The sequence below is a fragment of the Phoxinus phoxinus genome (genome assembly GCF_949152265.1).
Source record: "Phoxinus phoxinus genome assembly, chromosome: 19".
Lineage (NCBI taxonomy): Eukaryota > Metazoa > Chordata > Actinopteri > Cypriniformes > Leuciscidae > Phoxinus > Phoxinus phoxinus.
Window position 1 is genome coordinate 24,523,745 of NC_136894.1, and position 16,006 is coordinate 24,539,750.

At 36.8% G+C, this 16,006-nt stretch overlaps 1 protein-coding gene across 3 annotated transcripts in view; it reads right to left on the bottom strand.

Annotated features, from left to right (window-relative positions):
* Window positions 1–5,772, bottom strand: part of kmt2ba (lysine (K)-specific methyltransferase 2Ba) — a 29,295-nt gene extending 23,523 nt beyond the window's left edge. For all 3 annotated transcript variants that reach the window (XM_079590634.1, XM_079590635.1, XM_079590633.1), the window contains exons 1-2: window positions 5,369–5,772; window positions 368–434 (exon numbers count right to left, since the gene is read on the bottom strand). In XM_079590634.1, the coding sequence (XP_079446760.1) occupies window positions 368–434; window positions 5,369–5,659 (358 nt within the window). In that variant the 5' untranslated portion in view covers window positions 5,660–5,772. The remainder of the gene's footprint in view (window positions 1–367; window positions 435–5,368) is intronic.
* Window positions 5,773–16,006: the final 10,234 nt, after the last annotated feature.

Below are 16,006 nucleotides of genomic sequence, written 5' to 3' on the forward strand. Positions count from 1 at the left end.
GTTTTTAAACACCCATTTAGGTTATTTATTTTTCACAATGGTGTTCATCACAGAACCAAAATCTTAAATAAGACTTAAGTCTATTTATTGTGTATGATCACACAGGAAATAATACATCCTCTAAATATTCACATCCTATTCTCTTTAAAAAAATTAAAAAAACATGTTAAATACCAAATACATAGCTCAGAGAAATTACATAGGAAACAAAAAATATAAGATAAACACACTTTCTTTAATAGATACATTTTGGTTTGAATGACAATGTTTAATATAAAATCTATCATGTGTAAAAGCGAAGCCCAAACTAATGTTGGAGTTAACATCATAAAATAGCATAGGCATAAAAAACAGCTGAAACACTCACTGGATGAACCTTGTCCTGAACGCAAGGACGACTGACCGTCCACTTTAAAGCCTGTGAAGTCTCCTTCCTGGGAAAGAAAGATGGATAAAATATCACCACAAAACTACATGTAGTTTTATATTTTTAATCATTTAGCATCACATTCATTTAAAATATTATCTGTAGGAATAGACCATTTAGCACTACAGAATCCCTGATAGATTGATAACAGTGTTAGCTAGACATTATTTAAAAAAAAAAAAAATCAACAAACAACTGTTTCCATGAATACTAAGGCCAGGCTTCAAAACTCAACACTTATTTTTTCAATGCGTAACATGGGATACCTGCTCCATCCCTCTAATATAGTGAGCAGTGAGAAATGCTGACACAGAAGAGTATAGTCCGCATCACAGTACTAAATTAGGTTATGGGTTAAGTTAACAAAAGTGACAGAGTCTGAAAGCTGAGACAGTTTCATATCAAAAGTAACAAAGCACAAAGCTTATTGCAATTAATTGGATGGGAGGCACATGACAAAGTTGTATGTATTCATCACACAGCGAATCGACATCGGTTCATCAAAATGAGAATCAATTAAAATTGAGAAATTTATATTTTAATCCAGCCATATCGGCCAGTGTTAATTCTTGATCCACCATAAAGTTAACAATTCACAGTGAAATTAACTATGCTGGTCACTCAGGACAGTGATACTAATAAACAGCAGTATCTTATTTCTAAAGCCAGGACTTTTCAGAAACATGCAGAGCAGTATAAACAGTGATCGGTGCTGTAAAATTATTTAAATGTATTCACAAGATGTCAATAAGCAATATTTTCCACTGAGGAGGTGGTTTTGAATTCAAATAAAAACACTGACTGAGCAACTCCTTTCTAGACCAAAAATTTTACCAATAATTACCAAAAAATTTACCAAGGCAGCCAAGTGCAACTAACAGAACATCAACTTCACAAGTTCATTACATCAGCAAACTTAGCAATATGGGAAAAGATAGGATATTTCCAAAATACTTATATGCACTACACAAAATTTAAATCTTTAAATCGTCAATCTAACCTAATCTATCAGTTTCTTTCGAACACATCAGGGGAAAATGTCTACAGAGAGAAACATCAGTGCATGTAAGCCTTCCTTGACATAAACCATTCAATGATGCTTACCACTACTCATGAGTCATAAGGATTCAGACTGAGGAAGTCAAGCTCAGGTTTTCTTTTCCCCATAAAGTGCAACTGTCCTCTCATGTAAGGCTGATGCTGCATAACGACTGATTGCAGATACCTCAGAATTTCAAAGCACAGAATCGGATTGCATCAGTCTACAATGTGTGATATAAAAGCTCGACATGAGATCTATACTGGTTCAGCTTTGAATCAGACTGCATTAAGGGAATTTCTGAAAAAGTCCCCATAATTAAAGGAAAACATAGTAAGGCTGGTGCTCATTACAAAAAAAAAAATGTTGGTAAGGGACTGAAACATTGACTGTTTACATGTGCAGCATAATGTGATTATTTAATCAGAGGAATCACAGGAAGATGTTTACATGACTCACACGAGCAGAGCTCCTCACTCCAGTTTATATGCAATTTGCTAATAAGTATGCTTATACCACACAGGTAGGCACACGGTATGCATGTAACCGGCTGTTGTTTTAATCTACCCACATCAAGTTCAAAATACATTTGTATGGACGTACTGGATATAACGCCTCTGTCATCTGCTCTCGGTGTCTGAGGTACTGAAACCCGGTATTAAATGGGCCCCAGGGCTAAATGCATTTCTGCTATTCACAATCCAGAAGAAATAGATCTCTCTCAGGCGGAGCTACAGACTGCACAGCACGAAAGCCTCCTGTAAATTCGCTCCAAATGTAAAATTGTGGATTGCTCAGTAAATATATTCATCCATGACTTCTATTATTTTGGCTTTCACCATTTGTGTTTGTCTTTTTTCAGAAAAAAATATGAAAGTCATAAACCTGCAAGGTACCAACACAACACAGTCCCTCCAGAGAAACGCGATCGCATAATTCAATGCATAATCAGCCAAAGTCCGCATATTTATGCGGGGGCTGCATTTTTTTCAAATATCCCGCACTTTCGCCGCATAAATTACCGATTTCCGCAATATGTGGGGCTTGCATGATATCATAATCCCCACATTTTCGTTGCAAAAAAGTTACAGATATCTTAGCAGAAAGTTGAAAAATTTTGCGTTTACTTCACACAAGAGCAGCCATTTTCCACTGTTGCCATGGGAACGTTATGAAGTGACGTAATTACGCGACGTGAACATCATCGAAAAGCTGCAAACCCCGCGATGAAGCCCGCAAATCAGTCTCATTTGCCAACAAAAATAACCTTAAAAGATCGCGCAAAGCAGTTTGACGGTGGGGGCAAATTATTTTGGAAGCACTTATTTTAACAGAAAATGTCTGTTTTGTATACTGTAGCTACCTCTGTACAACAGGAAGCACACATTTTATTTTATTTATTCATTTTTACAGAAGTTGTAGCATATTCCTTTTGTAAAGCTACAGAACTTGTTGGACTCATCAATGTTTTGTAAGTTTGAGCCATGTGTTTATTAAGGTCTGAAATAAAACAAGATGAGAACTTAAATATTCCCAGCACTTTCTGTGATGTAGTATGCTTGCTTATCATAGGAAGTAATAAGAAATTAGTGACAACAGGGTGTTGTGGGAATCACTTTTTTTTCTCTCTTTTTCATCAAACCGCAATTTTTGCAAGTTCCCGCAATTTCATAAAATAAAATTACATAAATATCCCGCATATTCCATCGCTTTTTTTTAGAAAACGTGCCGCATAATCAAGGATTTTTGCCCGCAAAAAGCGCATTTTTCTGGGAGGACTGACAATAAACACACAGCAACATATCGTCTAATGTTTGTTAGCAATAAAATCCCAGAAAATATTGAGATTGACATTTTTTGTCAATATCACACCCCTAGCTAAAAGTTTAATTGATTTCGACATCTTGTTTCATTCATGCATGGAATCAGCGTTAACGTATTCATTGAATGAACTCACATAAGGATGACTCACGCATAGAGACAGTCCCTTGCCGCCACCTACTAGTGTAACAATGTAACTGCACTGACTGACTGCCAGCAATTATGTTCTGTTTTAGTCTTGTAGGCTCTTTAATAAGCCGAAGTATCCTAAAATGGATAGTTTTGCCCAAGCTCTGTTTTTACAGACCTATTAAAATGTTAATTGTAAAATTAATATTTGTTGTGCTTTTTTTTAAATTAAAACAACAATTACAACATTACTATAAATAATTTAACCAAGGCAACATCTGTGGTATTACTTTATTTGAAAGGAAAAATAAGTTATCAGTGATCTTATATACACAGCTTGAATGATCAGGATCAGTATTGGCTGATCATGATAAGAAATCAGTAGCATCCCTAAAAGAAATACAGCGACTATAATAAACATAATCCAAGAACAACTAAAGTCAAACTAGAGATCTCTCAATCATCATATTACATTGCAAAGAAAACTGCAGAGCTTTGATCATAAAACGAATTATATTAATATATTACCAGACTAATATATTATTATTAAGGGAAACAGACTGATAACTAACATTTATGCATTTTTGTAGTAGTCTGCTATACCGAAAAATCTAAAAATCTCATTGCAAACATTACAACAACTAAGCTATCAGAATATTATATTTTTGGCATATTAATTACAGAATCTGGATCAAATTAAACTATTTTGTTCAGTTTGGGCCTCTGAACAAAAGTGTTGTTTTTGTCTCCTCGAGTGAGAAATCCATATTCTATTATTCTATCTAGATCATACTACAATTTTTTTAATATTTTGTCTACAGTTTCAACAAACAGTTTAATTAATAAAAATCGATTTCTGACTATTTTTTCATATTTCTGGCTTTGCGGGACTTATCACCAACTTTGCAAAATTAAAAGAGGATATAGAAAACTCAATTTAAACTGCTCTAATTTTACAGAGGAAATGTTATTAATGAAAATTAACTTGCACTGCACTTCTAACGTGTAGTATCTGATAACAAGATTACTACGATATGAAGTAATAGTAACACTTTACAATAAGGTTCATTAGTTAACATTAGTCCATGTGTTAACTAACATGAACTAACAATGAGCAATACATTGTTACAGTATTTATTAATCTTTGTTAATGTTTGGTCATAAAATACAGCTGTTCATTGTTAGTTCATAGTGCATTAACTAATGTTAACAAATACAACCTTTGATTTTAACAGTCAAGTGTATTAGTAGTAAATATTATAATATTAACTAAGATTAATAAATGCTGAAGAAGTATTGTTCATTCTTAGTTCATGTTACTAAAGTAGTTAACAAATGATAACTAATTAACTTTATTGTAAAGTGTTACTGAAGCAATTAACTTGTTTGTAAACAATGAAACCTGACGTTGTACAAATAGATCTGGCTGGGATATAATTATCTTTTTCAGTTTTTTTTGGCAAACATGCGATATTTCTACTCATTCAATGGCGATTCCAATCCTGACAGAATACATAATTAGTTACTGTACCTTATTTCTGATGCACACCACGCCTACTTAAACATAAATAACCGATATTAACTATTAAGACGAACAGGCCCGTCAGCAACACTAACATTAAGTCTTAAAGCTGAGAACTGTACACAAACTCCCTCACAACTAATTAGCGGACACCACACCTTCACTGACCCACACACAATCCCCGTAGCCACGGCAACACCGTCAACCACAGTTAAACACCCGCCATGCGAGCTCCACAGCCCGGCAAAAGCCCACCATATGCCCGTCCCTTTAAATACTTTTCATCTCTGTAATCTGTAAAGCTCACGGACCGTGCAACTGTAATCAGGTGGATGCATGTCTGCAGGAACTGACATCAGCCACTCAGCGACATGCTGATGATGCACTTGCTGTGAATTATTAGCACGGTATTACTAGGCGAATCGCTCACCTCATCGCTCCCGCTCGTGCAGAATCCCGCCTCGCGCTGGAGCCTGTGTTTCTCCGCCAGCCCGAGCAAACACGACAGTGACGGATCCTCTCTCAGCGTAGACCCAACGTCGACGGGCCTCGGCCCTTTTCTGTCTTCCTCCCTCACCCGACCGATATGAGAGCGTTTCTCCGTCCTCAACAGGCTCCGAGACGCCCATGGCCGACCTGGGAAACGGCAGCGAACGGTGGCGGAGGTGTTTATGGTTGCTACAACAGCCGAGGCTGGTAATCCGCCTCCTGCTGCCGCCATTATTACATACCACAACAACAACTACGGCGCTTGAGCTCTCGAGAGGAACAAGATGGAAAGGCGCGAGATAGCGGAGGAAACGAACGGCATTATGGGAGATGAAGTTTTTCTCTTTTTTTTTTGGTCGTTTGCCATAATAAAGCGTCATTCTGTAAACACTTCATAAATTATATATATTCAACAGTTAATTCATGTAATGCAGTTTATTGAACCTTTAGACAAAATGTTACAAAAGTATATGCCTAAATAAAATGTTGCATGTGTGTTTTATGTTTTATATCATATTTGATACATCAGACTTTCATGGCACATACAGTGAGAACATGGAGCTCACACTCAAGGAGGGGGGGAAAAACACCTGAATTTTATTCAGAGGCCTAAACTGAGCAAATACAATATGTAATTTGGTGCAGTTGCTGTTATATATATGGTCAAAAATCCTGTGATTTTCAATTTTCAAAAAATCAATGAGATCTTTATAACAGTATAGCAAGACTACTTACAAAATATATGCTTGATTGTCCATAGTCCTACATCATTTTTTAGAAAAATCTGTTTAAATGTAGGCCTACCAAAGGCCTACAATTATTATGTTTTGCCCACCACAATTAAAACTACAGAGCTTTGATCCTACACCATAAGCATTGAAATTCTATATAATCTTAGCAACATGTTATTGGGACATACAGGGCGAAGACAGATATTTATATGCATTTTTTTGTCCCAATAACATGTTGCTAAGATGATATAGCATTTCAATGCTTATGGTTTAGGATCAAAGCTCTAGTTTTAATTGTGGTGGGCAAAACATAATAGCCTAATTATTATTATTATTATTATAAAAATAGTAAACAAAATAATGCAATTCAATGATGATTGAGAGATGTACAAATAATCATTGTTCAAATGTCTGTTTTAGACCTTTGGTAGGCCTACATTTAAACAGATTTTTCTCAAAAATGATGTAGGACTATGGACAATCAAACATAAGTTGCTTCTCTGTAGTAAATGTTTATCTTGAAATATTTTTAACAATATAAAAGTTATTTATACGTTTACTTAATAAAAATCAATAAGATTTCACAGCAGAAAGAAAGACACATGTACCACAATGTGAAACTTTTTTAAGGCCTTTTACTAAGAGAACAGATTTGGCATGTAGTAGATTGTGTGCAACAGGCAGTGTTGTATAAAGTACTAGAAAGCAATACTTGAGTAAAAGTACAAGTATGGTACAAGAAAAAGACTTTGGTAGAAGTAAAAGTTACCTTTTAGAATATTACTTAAGTAAAAGTCTTAAAGTATCTGATTTATTTTGTACTTAAGTATGAAAAGTAATTTTCTGATATTTAATGTACTTAAGTATTTTAAGTAAAAGTAAAAAGTTTTTTTTTTTTTAAAGCAAGCGGTTAACTTTGATTGTGAACTTTATTGTGGATTTTTTATACTAGGCATACTATTAACTGGTACAACCTGCTGTTGTTTGTGTTTTGTAGCCTGTACTGTAGGCTACTTGTGTTATCGTTTATCTCCCACTGCATGTAGCCTACCTTAAGTTAGCTGCTCTACTAAGAAAAAATCAGTCTGCAATAGTTCACTGTTCTGTACAGCCTTATAATTCATTGTATTTTTCAAAAATATAATTTTATATTCAGTGCAATAGCCGTATACAGAGTTTTATAAATACAGAGGTCCCAAAAGTGATCTTGCTAGGGGGTTCGGGCCACTTCGGGGGCATATTATTTTTCCACTGTCATTGGCAAAAAACATATGTATATCTGTGTTAAATAGGAATCCATTGTAATAAAGTTATTCTCATTCTGGGCACAGTATGCAAAAGGCTATTGCTCTACCTGCTCTCCTCTCTCATCTCCATCTCTCGTTCTTCTTCTCTCAGTCTCTTTGTAAATCTCCCCTTCCCGAAGATGAGCTTTGCAAACTGATTATTTATGTCGGTCGTTTAAAACTTCTATCGTAAATCAGCGGTTTAGTTTAGCCACTTGCATCTTATCTCGTGAAGCGTCGCGTTGGGATTCGCGCGCGGCCGCGGCTCGCGCTTCCATGGCAACAAACAAGCTTTACGCTGAAATAGAGCGTGCGCAATGCAATCTAGGAGCAGTGATTCGCCAAACCTCAAACCCACATTTCTTCTGATTTTATTTTGTAGTAACGAGTAACGAAGATGCTTAGTGGAAATGTAGCGGAGTAAAAGTATACATTTTATCTAGGAAATGTAGTGAAGTAAAAGTAAAAGTTGACATAAATTTAAATAGCGAAGTAAAGTACAGATACGTGAAATTTCTACTTAAGTACAGTAACGAAGTATTTGTACTCCGTTACATTACAACAGGTTTTGCAGCAAAGTCGATAATTTAGAGTCCTTAGAAATTAAAGTATCAAATATGATGCGGTAGACTTTATAGAGTTAATGGTTTTGTAGTTTGTTTAGTTGTTCTTTGACTACTTGCGTGGTGTTGTTATTGAATTCTAATCTCTTTTTGGAACCACATTATTATTTGTGAATGTGAATCACAAGGAAGTATTTTGTCATTTGCACTAGCACTAACTAACTTTAGTTTAGTTGCACTCACTTTTTTTGGTATGGGAAAAGTAAAATATTAACAATATTTAATGGAAAATAAACACAAATAGGCAGCTCTCTTCCCCTCTCGGCTGCTCCCGTTAGGGGTCGCCACAACCTAAACATCCGCAGTTATCTGGCAACTTCTATCTTAGTTCTTACCACAGTAAAATAAAAAAATCACTATTTCAACAAAAGCAAAAAAATTCCTAAAATAAATAAATACATACATACATAAAAGTCCTCAATCACTATCATTTAAATTAGATATTTATCGTGAACTAGCTTTATTTATATTTTCCCAGAAGGCTTTGCGAAACGTGTCGTCACAGCCTCGTTAGCGCAGTAGGTAGCGCGTCAGTCTCATAATCTGAAGGTCGTGAGTTCGATCCTCACACGGGGCAAGACAATGTTTTAACTTCTGCAAATGAATTTAGATGATGAGGGTTATGTATGACTCGTGGAGAAATATGATTCTGTGAGAGGTTTGATTTGAAGAAAATATTATGTAATATGCATAATCATATTTTAAGCACAGCATAATATAGTGTTTTTTAGACTGAACTTTGTTAATGTTTTTTATGGCTTATTAATAGAAGGGTTTATAATGAGGTTTCAATTGCAATAAAATAAATAATTTTTCCCTAAAAACCAATTATGAAGAAATTCATGCTTCATTGTTCATGTAAAAGTCTTGAGTAATGTTTACAAACCAGTTCAGGTCCATTGTCTTGCAATGAATGGTTTTATTGCAGCACAGTAATTATATTTCGGTTAGAAGCATCAAAATCACAAACATAGTTCAAATGAAATTAAATGAAATTAAAATGAAAGGAGCAACATAGCTGGGTGTGCATTGGTGATCCCAGCCTTCAGAACTTCTTCCTCCCAGAACTCCGCTTTAACAGTTTAGCCTTCCAATCAGCAAAGGGTTTTGTGTCTGTCTCTTCACAATACCAGTTACCATAATACCGCTGATGAGTTGACGTTATCCTCTCTTAATTGCACTTTCTGCACTGGATACATCGTTGTAAAAAACGTCCTGGTATAACTGAGGCTTTTTCTTGAGTTGTGTTGTTGTTTTCCATCACAGTGTCTGGAGGCAAGTTTGAAATGAGGGGCTTGTCATCACAATAAATCTCCATACTATTCTCTTCTTTTACCAAAACAACCTTCTCTGGAGCCGTCATATAATTCGCCGGTGAGGATGTGTTGGGTGCAATATGAATGTGCATAATTTAATATTTTCCAGGATAAGCAGATGTTCCCAGTTTTTAGGTGGGGGATCTCTTCTCCACCTGAAACTGGGAACCTCTGCTTATCCTGGAAAAGATTAAATGATGCACATTCATATTTTTAAAGTACTTGACATACCACAAAAACATTGTGGAAAGCTTTAGTATATTATGCACACAATGATGGAGAATCTTCTAACAGAGATGGGGCGGACTGCTGTGTGATCGTCCAATCCCAGACGTCCTCTTCTTTGGAACAGCTCTCACTTTTGGCCACTTGGACGTCAGTGATTTCCATCTGTCTAATGATAAAATCGCTGTCCTGGAATGCATGGCCATTCTGCCAGTACAGGTACTCCAACCCAATCAGTTCACCTAAAACACAAGGAAGTTGAAAATAAATGCATTGGGGAAACTAGGAACATATACAATCACGTTTTAAGCATATGTTTTATTAATTGTGTGGAATTAATATATAACTGACCAGTGTATTTACTTGTTCTAGTAGTAGACAGAAACTTCTTTTGAAACACCTCCTCTTCAAGCTGGTTGACAGCATGCTGAAGAAAAGATGAGGTTGCCTTCAGGCTCTCAGAGGTAACAGCAGTAGCTTCATTCCACCTTGCTAATGCATCCAACAAGTAGATTTGGAAAAATGTAGAACAAGTTGGCACCCCTTAAAAAAATACATACAGGTTAGTCTCTTAAATCTAATTATATTTTGCACAACATATGAATGTTTAAAACTATGTTTGCACATTTTCTTTATTGTGTATGCACTTGATTTACTGTGTAAATAGTGTACATTGTTCAGTGTGTAATGGAACATAAAAATAAGTGTGCTGAGTGCTGACACGTATTGCAGTGGCAATGAGTTGCCCAATAATTTGCATTAAGATAAATTAATGTCTAAATAAAATTTCATCTATTAATGAAAATGAAAAAAACACTGATGAGATTTTACAACAGAATTGAAGTGCCAAAATCGAATATTGTTTTATGTCAGAATCTAGGGTGATTGTCATGGCAAGAATGGGTTAAATTAGTTAAAAACTAAGCAAACTAAGAAAAAGATAGAAAGTAGAAACCGGATAAAGAAATTGTATTAATAATTTTCATACAGAAAGAAAAAGCAAAAAAAAAAAAAAAACGAATCCTATTGACGGTTTAATAAACCTCATTTATACTCTAAATAATACCATCATCTGATGGTATTGGCATCGTCTCTGCCCATTTTTCCAGCATTTTTCAAATATTGCCAGTGGGTGGAGTTAGGCTCTGACCAGGGCTTTAGTTACCCTTTATAATGCATGATATTGTGTGAAGAAATATTTTACAAAACAGCTACCATTCAAGGGGTTGAAGATCAACCAAAACAAATGCCATATACAACTTTTGCTGGATCAGCTTGTTACAATAATGTGTTGCATTTTCAAATCAATCTGCTGGATTAAACCACATGATTTACTCTGACAATACAGTTTTTACCTGGAATGAGCTGGTTCAGAGATGCTGGTGGAAGGATTCAACAGAGGTGGAACCTCTGACACATTTGTAGGTTGGCAGAAGGTGGCCTCCCACCACCAGTGTCCCAGTCTGCTCGTAGAGTTGTACACCAATAGGATCCACTATACACGGCACATGTTTCTTCTGCAAATCCCATATCTCAGCCATTCTATTGGAACTAAAGAGCGGCACTCCCGACGAATCCCATCCCGACTCGCCATCATAGAGCTGAATGAGCGTTGCGATGCGTTTCTCAATGTCCCTTGCATCATGCGGGGTTTGCCTACAGTGGAGGGCAAGCTCGCTTCTGCCGAGGTGATGAATTAGTTCATCATCAGAAGGCTGCAGAGTATCGAACTTGAGCAGGGTACGTTTCGCCTCCTTCAGCTGCTTCAGGTCCTCCTCATCCCATTCGAAAATACAATGGCTTAGGCAGTCCATAAAAGTTGCGTATATCTGATGCGACTCTGACGTGCAGCCTGCAGCAATCCACCCCATGAATTCCGAGATATCCAACCTGACTTCCATGTCCTTCCACTCTTTGAACGTTGTCCTAAGAAAGTTGGACTCGCAGCAGTCTCTGTTGACGTACAGAATCTCAGGAGGAGCCACAGCGGCTTCCTTGTACCTATGTATGACACCTGAGATAAATGGACTGCATTTATGGTAAATGGACTGCATTTATATAGCGCTTTCACAGACCCAATGGCCACCAAAGCGCTTTACAATATTGCCTCACATTCACCCATTCACTCACTCATTGACGGCGGTGTCAGCCATGCAAGGCGATCCAGCTCGTCGGGAGCAGCTGGGGTTAGGTGTCTTGCTCAAGGACACCTCAACACTTGGTCAGGTGAAACCGGGGATTGAACCACCAACCTTCCGGTTTGTAGACAATCTACATGAACCACTGAGCCACTGTAGCCCCATCATCGTTTCAAGACCGGAGTCTTTGTTTTCTGTAAGCACCGACATAATAACCTGCCCTTGTTCGTTGGCGACACTGGTCGCCCAAGTTCCTGAGAAGTTCCTGAGAAACTTTTCGGTGGAACCCATCTTTAGCACGCGGCCAAACTGTGAGGTTATGCTGGTCTTTATCTCATTCATTCGGTGAAGTACATCCAGAGCAAACACTTGCCTCAACCAACAATGTTTAGGAAGAGGAAGCATGGCAGGTGGACTTTGAAATTTCACAGGATGGGCAAAGCCTTTGCAATCTGTCAGATACTGTACGGTCTTTTGCAGCCATACCTCAGTGTGATGTTCCTCAAGTTTCTTCTGGATTTGGCTGATGCTGGTCCCCAGACATCTCTGACGGTTAAGGCGAACGACCATCATGTCACATGCCGCCTGTGATGCAAGAATGCAAGGGTACAGAACTCTATGTCCAATATCAAGTTGTGACACTACATCGTGACTCCAGCTAATCACTTCCCGCATGCATTTCCCACAAACCAGACACTCGGATGCCATGAAGTATGACCTTTCTACGTCGACTACCTGTCTGAGCTCCTGATGCAGACCTGTTGACGTGAGCTCTTCCTTTACGCAGTCTGAACGTGGACAGGTAAGTTTGACATTCCACAGCTTTCGTGGCATCCAGAGAAACAATACATGACCAAAGTAGCGTCCCATCTCTGGCTCTTCGGTTAAGGTAAGAGGCAGGAACGGCGGGTGCCACCACAATCTATCTATCCTAGCATAGTCCATTTCAGGCTGCTTTTCTGGAGACCACCTAAAAAGGGCCTTTGAAACCCAAGTGTGATTTGCAGGGGGCAAAGTGTGAATCCAGCCCAGAGGAAGACAAATTCTTTTACCTGAAACAATAAATGAGATTAACTATAGGCAAATTAATTTGGAAGTGAGCATCCCAATGCCTTTCTCACTCCAAAGGGCAGAGCTCTTGAAATGGGGCCTTTGGAGGGAGGAGGGCACATGTGTGTCATAATGAAGCCTTTTGGAACACACTCGGCAAAAGGAGTTATAAAAGACAACATTAATTATTCTATACATAAGTTAAAGGGATAGTTCACCCAAAAATGAAAATTCTGTCATTAATTACTGACCCTCATGTCATTCCAAACCCGTAAGACTTTCGTTCATCTTCGGAACACAAATAAGATTTTATTTTTATGAAATCTGAGAGCTTTCTGTCCCTTCATAGACTGCTATGCAACTACCACTTTGGCGCTTCAAAAAGTTCATAAAGACATCTTAAAACTAATCCATATGAATCACGCGACTTGATCTCTTTTATCTGATGAACAGTTTAATTTAGGCTTTTATTTACATAAACATTGATCAGATCGAGTCTCTTCAGAAAATTTGGACTAAACCACCGATTCATATGGGTTAGTTTTACGATCTCTTTATGAACTTTTTGAAGCGTCAAAGTGGTAGTTGCATAGCTGTCAATGGAGGGACAGAAAGCTCTCAGATTTCATTACAAAGATATTAATTTGTGTCCGAAAGATGAACGTCTTACGGGTTTGGAACGACATGAGGGTAAGTAATTAATGACAGAATTTAAATGTTGGGGTGACCTATCCCTTTAAGTTGAATTATTCTGCCATATTGCTTTAAAATGAATTGTGAATGAACTCATTATTCAGGTCACATGACCATTACAACTTTGAAAAAATTCTTTGATGGACAATCGTAAGTAAAAAGGGTCCCTTCACTTCCGTTTGGAACACTCCTACAAATGGTGTCCTCTTCCAGAAGTGCCTTTCTGGGGTGCAAAAATGCTGTTTGAGAATTTGCCCCATTTGTGAACAAATAATTTAAATACTCAAAAAGAAGCAAAACTTTAAGATACTTAGGCCTACTACATGCTTGTGACACCAGCAGCTCAGCAGTTTGTTCAGAGGTGCAAAATGGGAGGCCCATGTCTCGCTTTCAAGATTGGCGAAGTGTTGCTGTGTCGCCCATCTGATCTGCTTGGCTGCATATCTTTGAAATGAAAAGACTGAACAAACATTGAAATAAAAAGAAACCAATGTTTGGAAACATTGGGAAAATAATGCCAGTGTCAGGAATATATGATCTGAGTGTTCATACTGTTAATTCACAGCTCCATTGTTGAGACAAATTATGAACATTTAACATAAAAACCAACAGTCTTGCACTGTTAATAGCTCTTCATAGATCCAAATGTATGGTAATAAATTGATTTCTAAATGGAGCACACTTTTTTTTCTGATAAAAGTACATTCTAAACATTAAAACTAAATCATAAAACTGATTTTGATATTTTATAGCAATAAGCATATGGTTAACATTAATGGAATTCTAAGTAAAAGGTTGAGTCACTAAATATCTCAAAATCAAAAGAAATAAAGAAATTGTATATTTTATTCCTCTGGGGAAAAAAGAAGCATAGATTTTTAGATGATTGCTTTATTTTTATGACAATTAGGCAATTTCCCCCCAAATTCACAAAAAAAAACATATTCTCACAGTAAATTGAAAGAAAAAAAATAGCATTAGCATTTCAACAACATGGTAGTAACGTTATTTGCTGTACTGCCTATAATAAAACTAGCAGAGTAGTGTAAGGTTATTAAGGGCCTCCGATGACTGGACACGCTCTTGGTAGAAGACTCAGATATTGTTTGCCTTGCCTTTTTTTCCTCAATCTCTCTTATGATTTCAAGTCTAATCTGCTTTCTGTAGCCAAATGCTGTGAGAAATTAGAACTAGTAAAAAAAAAACAATAGGGTCCTTTCACCATCGGTGCTCGCCTCGGGCCCTAATAATGCTTCTTTCGGTAGTCAAGGTACTGACCTTGCCTTGGGAGAGTCTAGTGAGACTGATCAAATGTTCCCAATTAAAAACTATTTTATAAAGTAATAATATTGTGGGATTCTGAGGAAGACCAAGGTTGATAAAGATGATCTTGAAGTGTGAAAAATGTAAACTGAAATATGGGACCTTATTTTTTTTAAGTCTTTGTTCTATGATAAATGAATATGCATAACAAGAAGAGTATATCAACTGTATGCATGTACACCACTTTGTATGCTTAAATTCTCCCCATATGTGGGCCCGCATTAAAAAAGTGGGGAACCTGAAACAGCAAGGACAGAACAACAGAGCAAAATTTGTGGGAAAATATGAACTAATTTTTTTACATTTGAACAGTATCATACTTCATCCATATACAGATATATACCCTAACCCGACCATAATTTACAGCTGCAGGAATGAGCAACTGCGTTTGGAAACCCACTGAACTGAGGCTCAACTACAGGCATGACGATACAAACAATCCCAGTAACCCAGTTAATAGTACTGTGAGAAACAGATTATCTTACCTTTGACAACCCGACAAAAAGGCACAGATGTAAAATAGAGGATGTCCAAAAGCTGAAGAGTTTCTCTGATATATCAACGTTAAAACAAGCGTTGGTTCGAGAACAAACGATTGATTGGCTGATTCTTGGTTGGTATAATAGAAGTCTTGTTGTGATTGGTTCATAAATTCTATTTGTGGTAGTTGACTACAACTAAGAAAATCAAGGAAAAATCTATCAAAAACCCCAGTGATTTACAGTCACGGAACAGAAGGAAAATTTATTTATTTTTAAATTGCTGAAATGTTCTATGGTGAATGTACATTTTTCTGATTATCCTGTGCATTGAGACTCAAAATTGACATCTTTTTGGAGACTTTTTAAAGTCTATTAATTTCAATGAAAATCCTCCATTGCAATCTTACTAAACATTATTTTAGAAATTCGAATTAAAAACCATCTGTATAAGTCTGAACTGGAAAAGTCATACAAATGTATTAGTACAAAAAAAAAAGGTGGGAATACTATATATAGAGCAACACTTTATATAAAGAATGATTACATTATTATCACAATTGGATTAAACATAATGAGAAACTTTGTTCCCTTTCCCCATTTATTTTTTCTGAATACCAAGAAGCACTTAGACTTACTTTCGTCCAAATATCGTGTCCACCTAATTCAATCTCTGTTCATGACCAATCCAAAATACACTCCAAAAAAACACTGG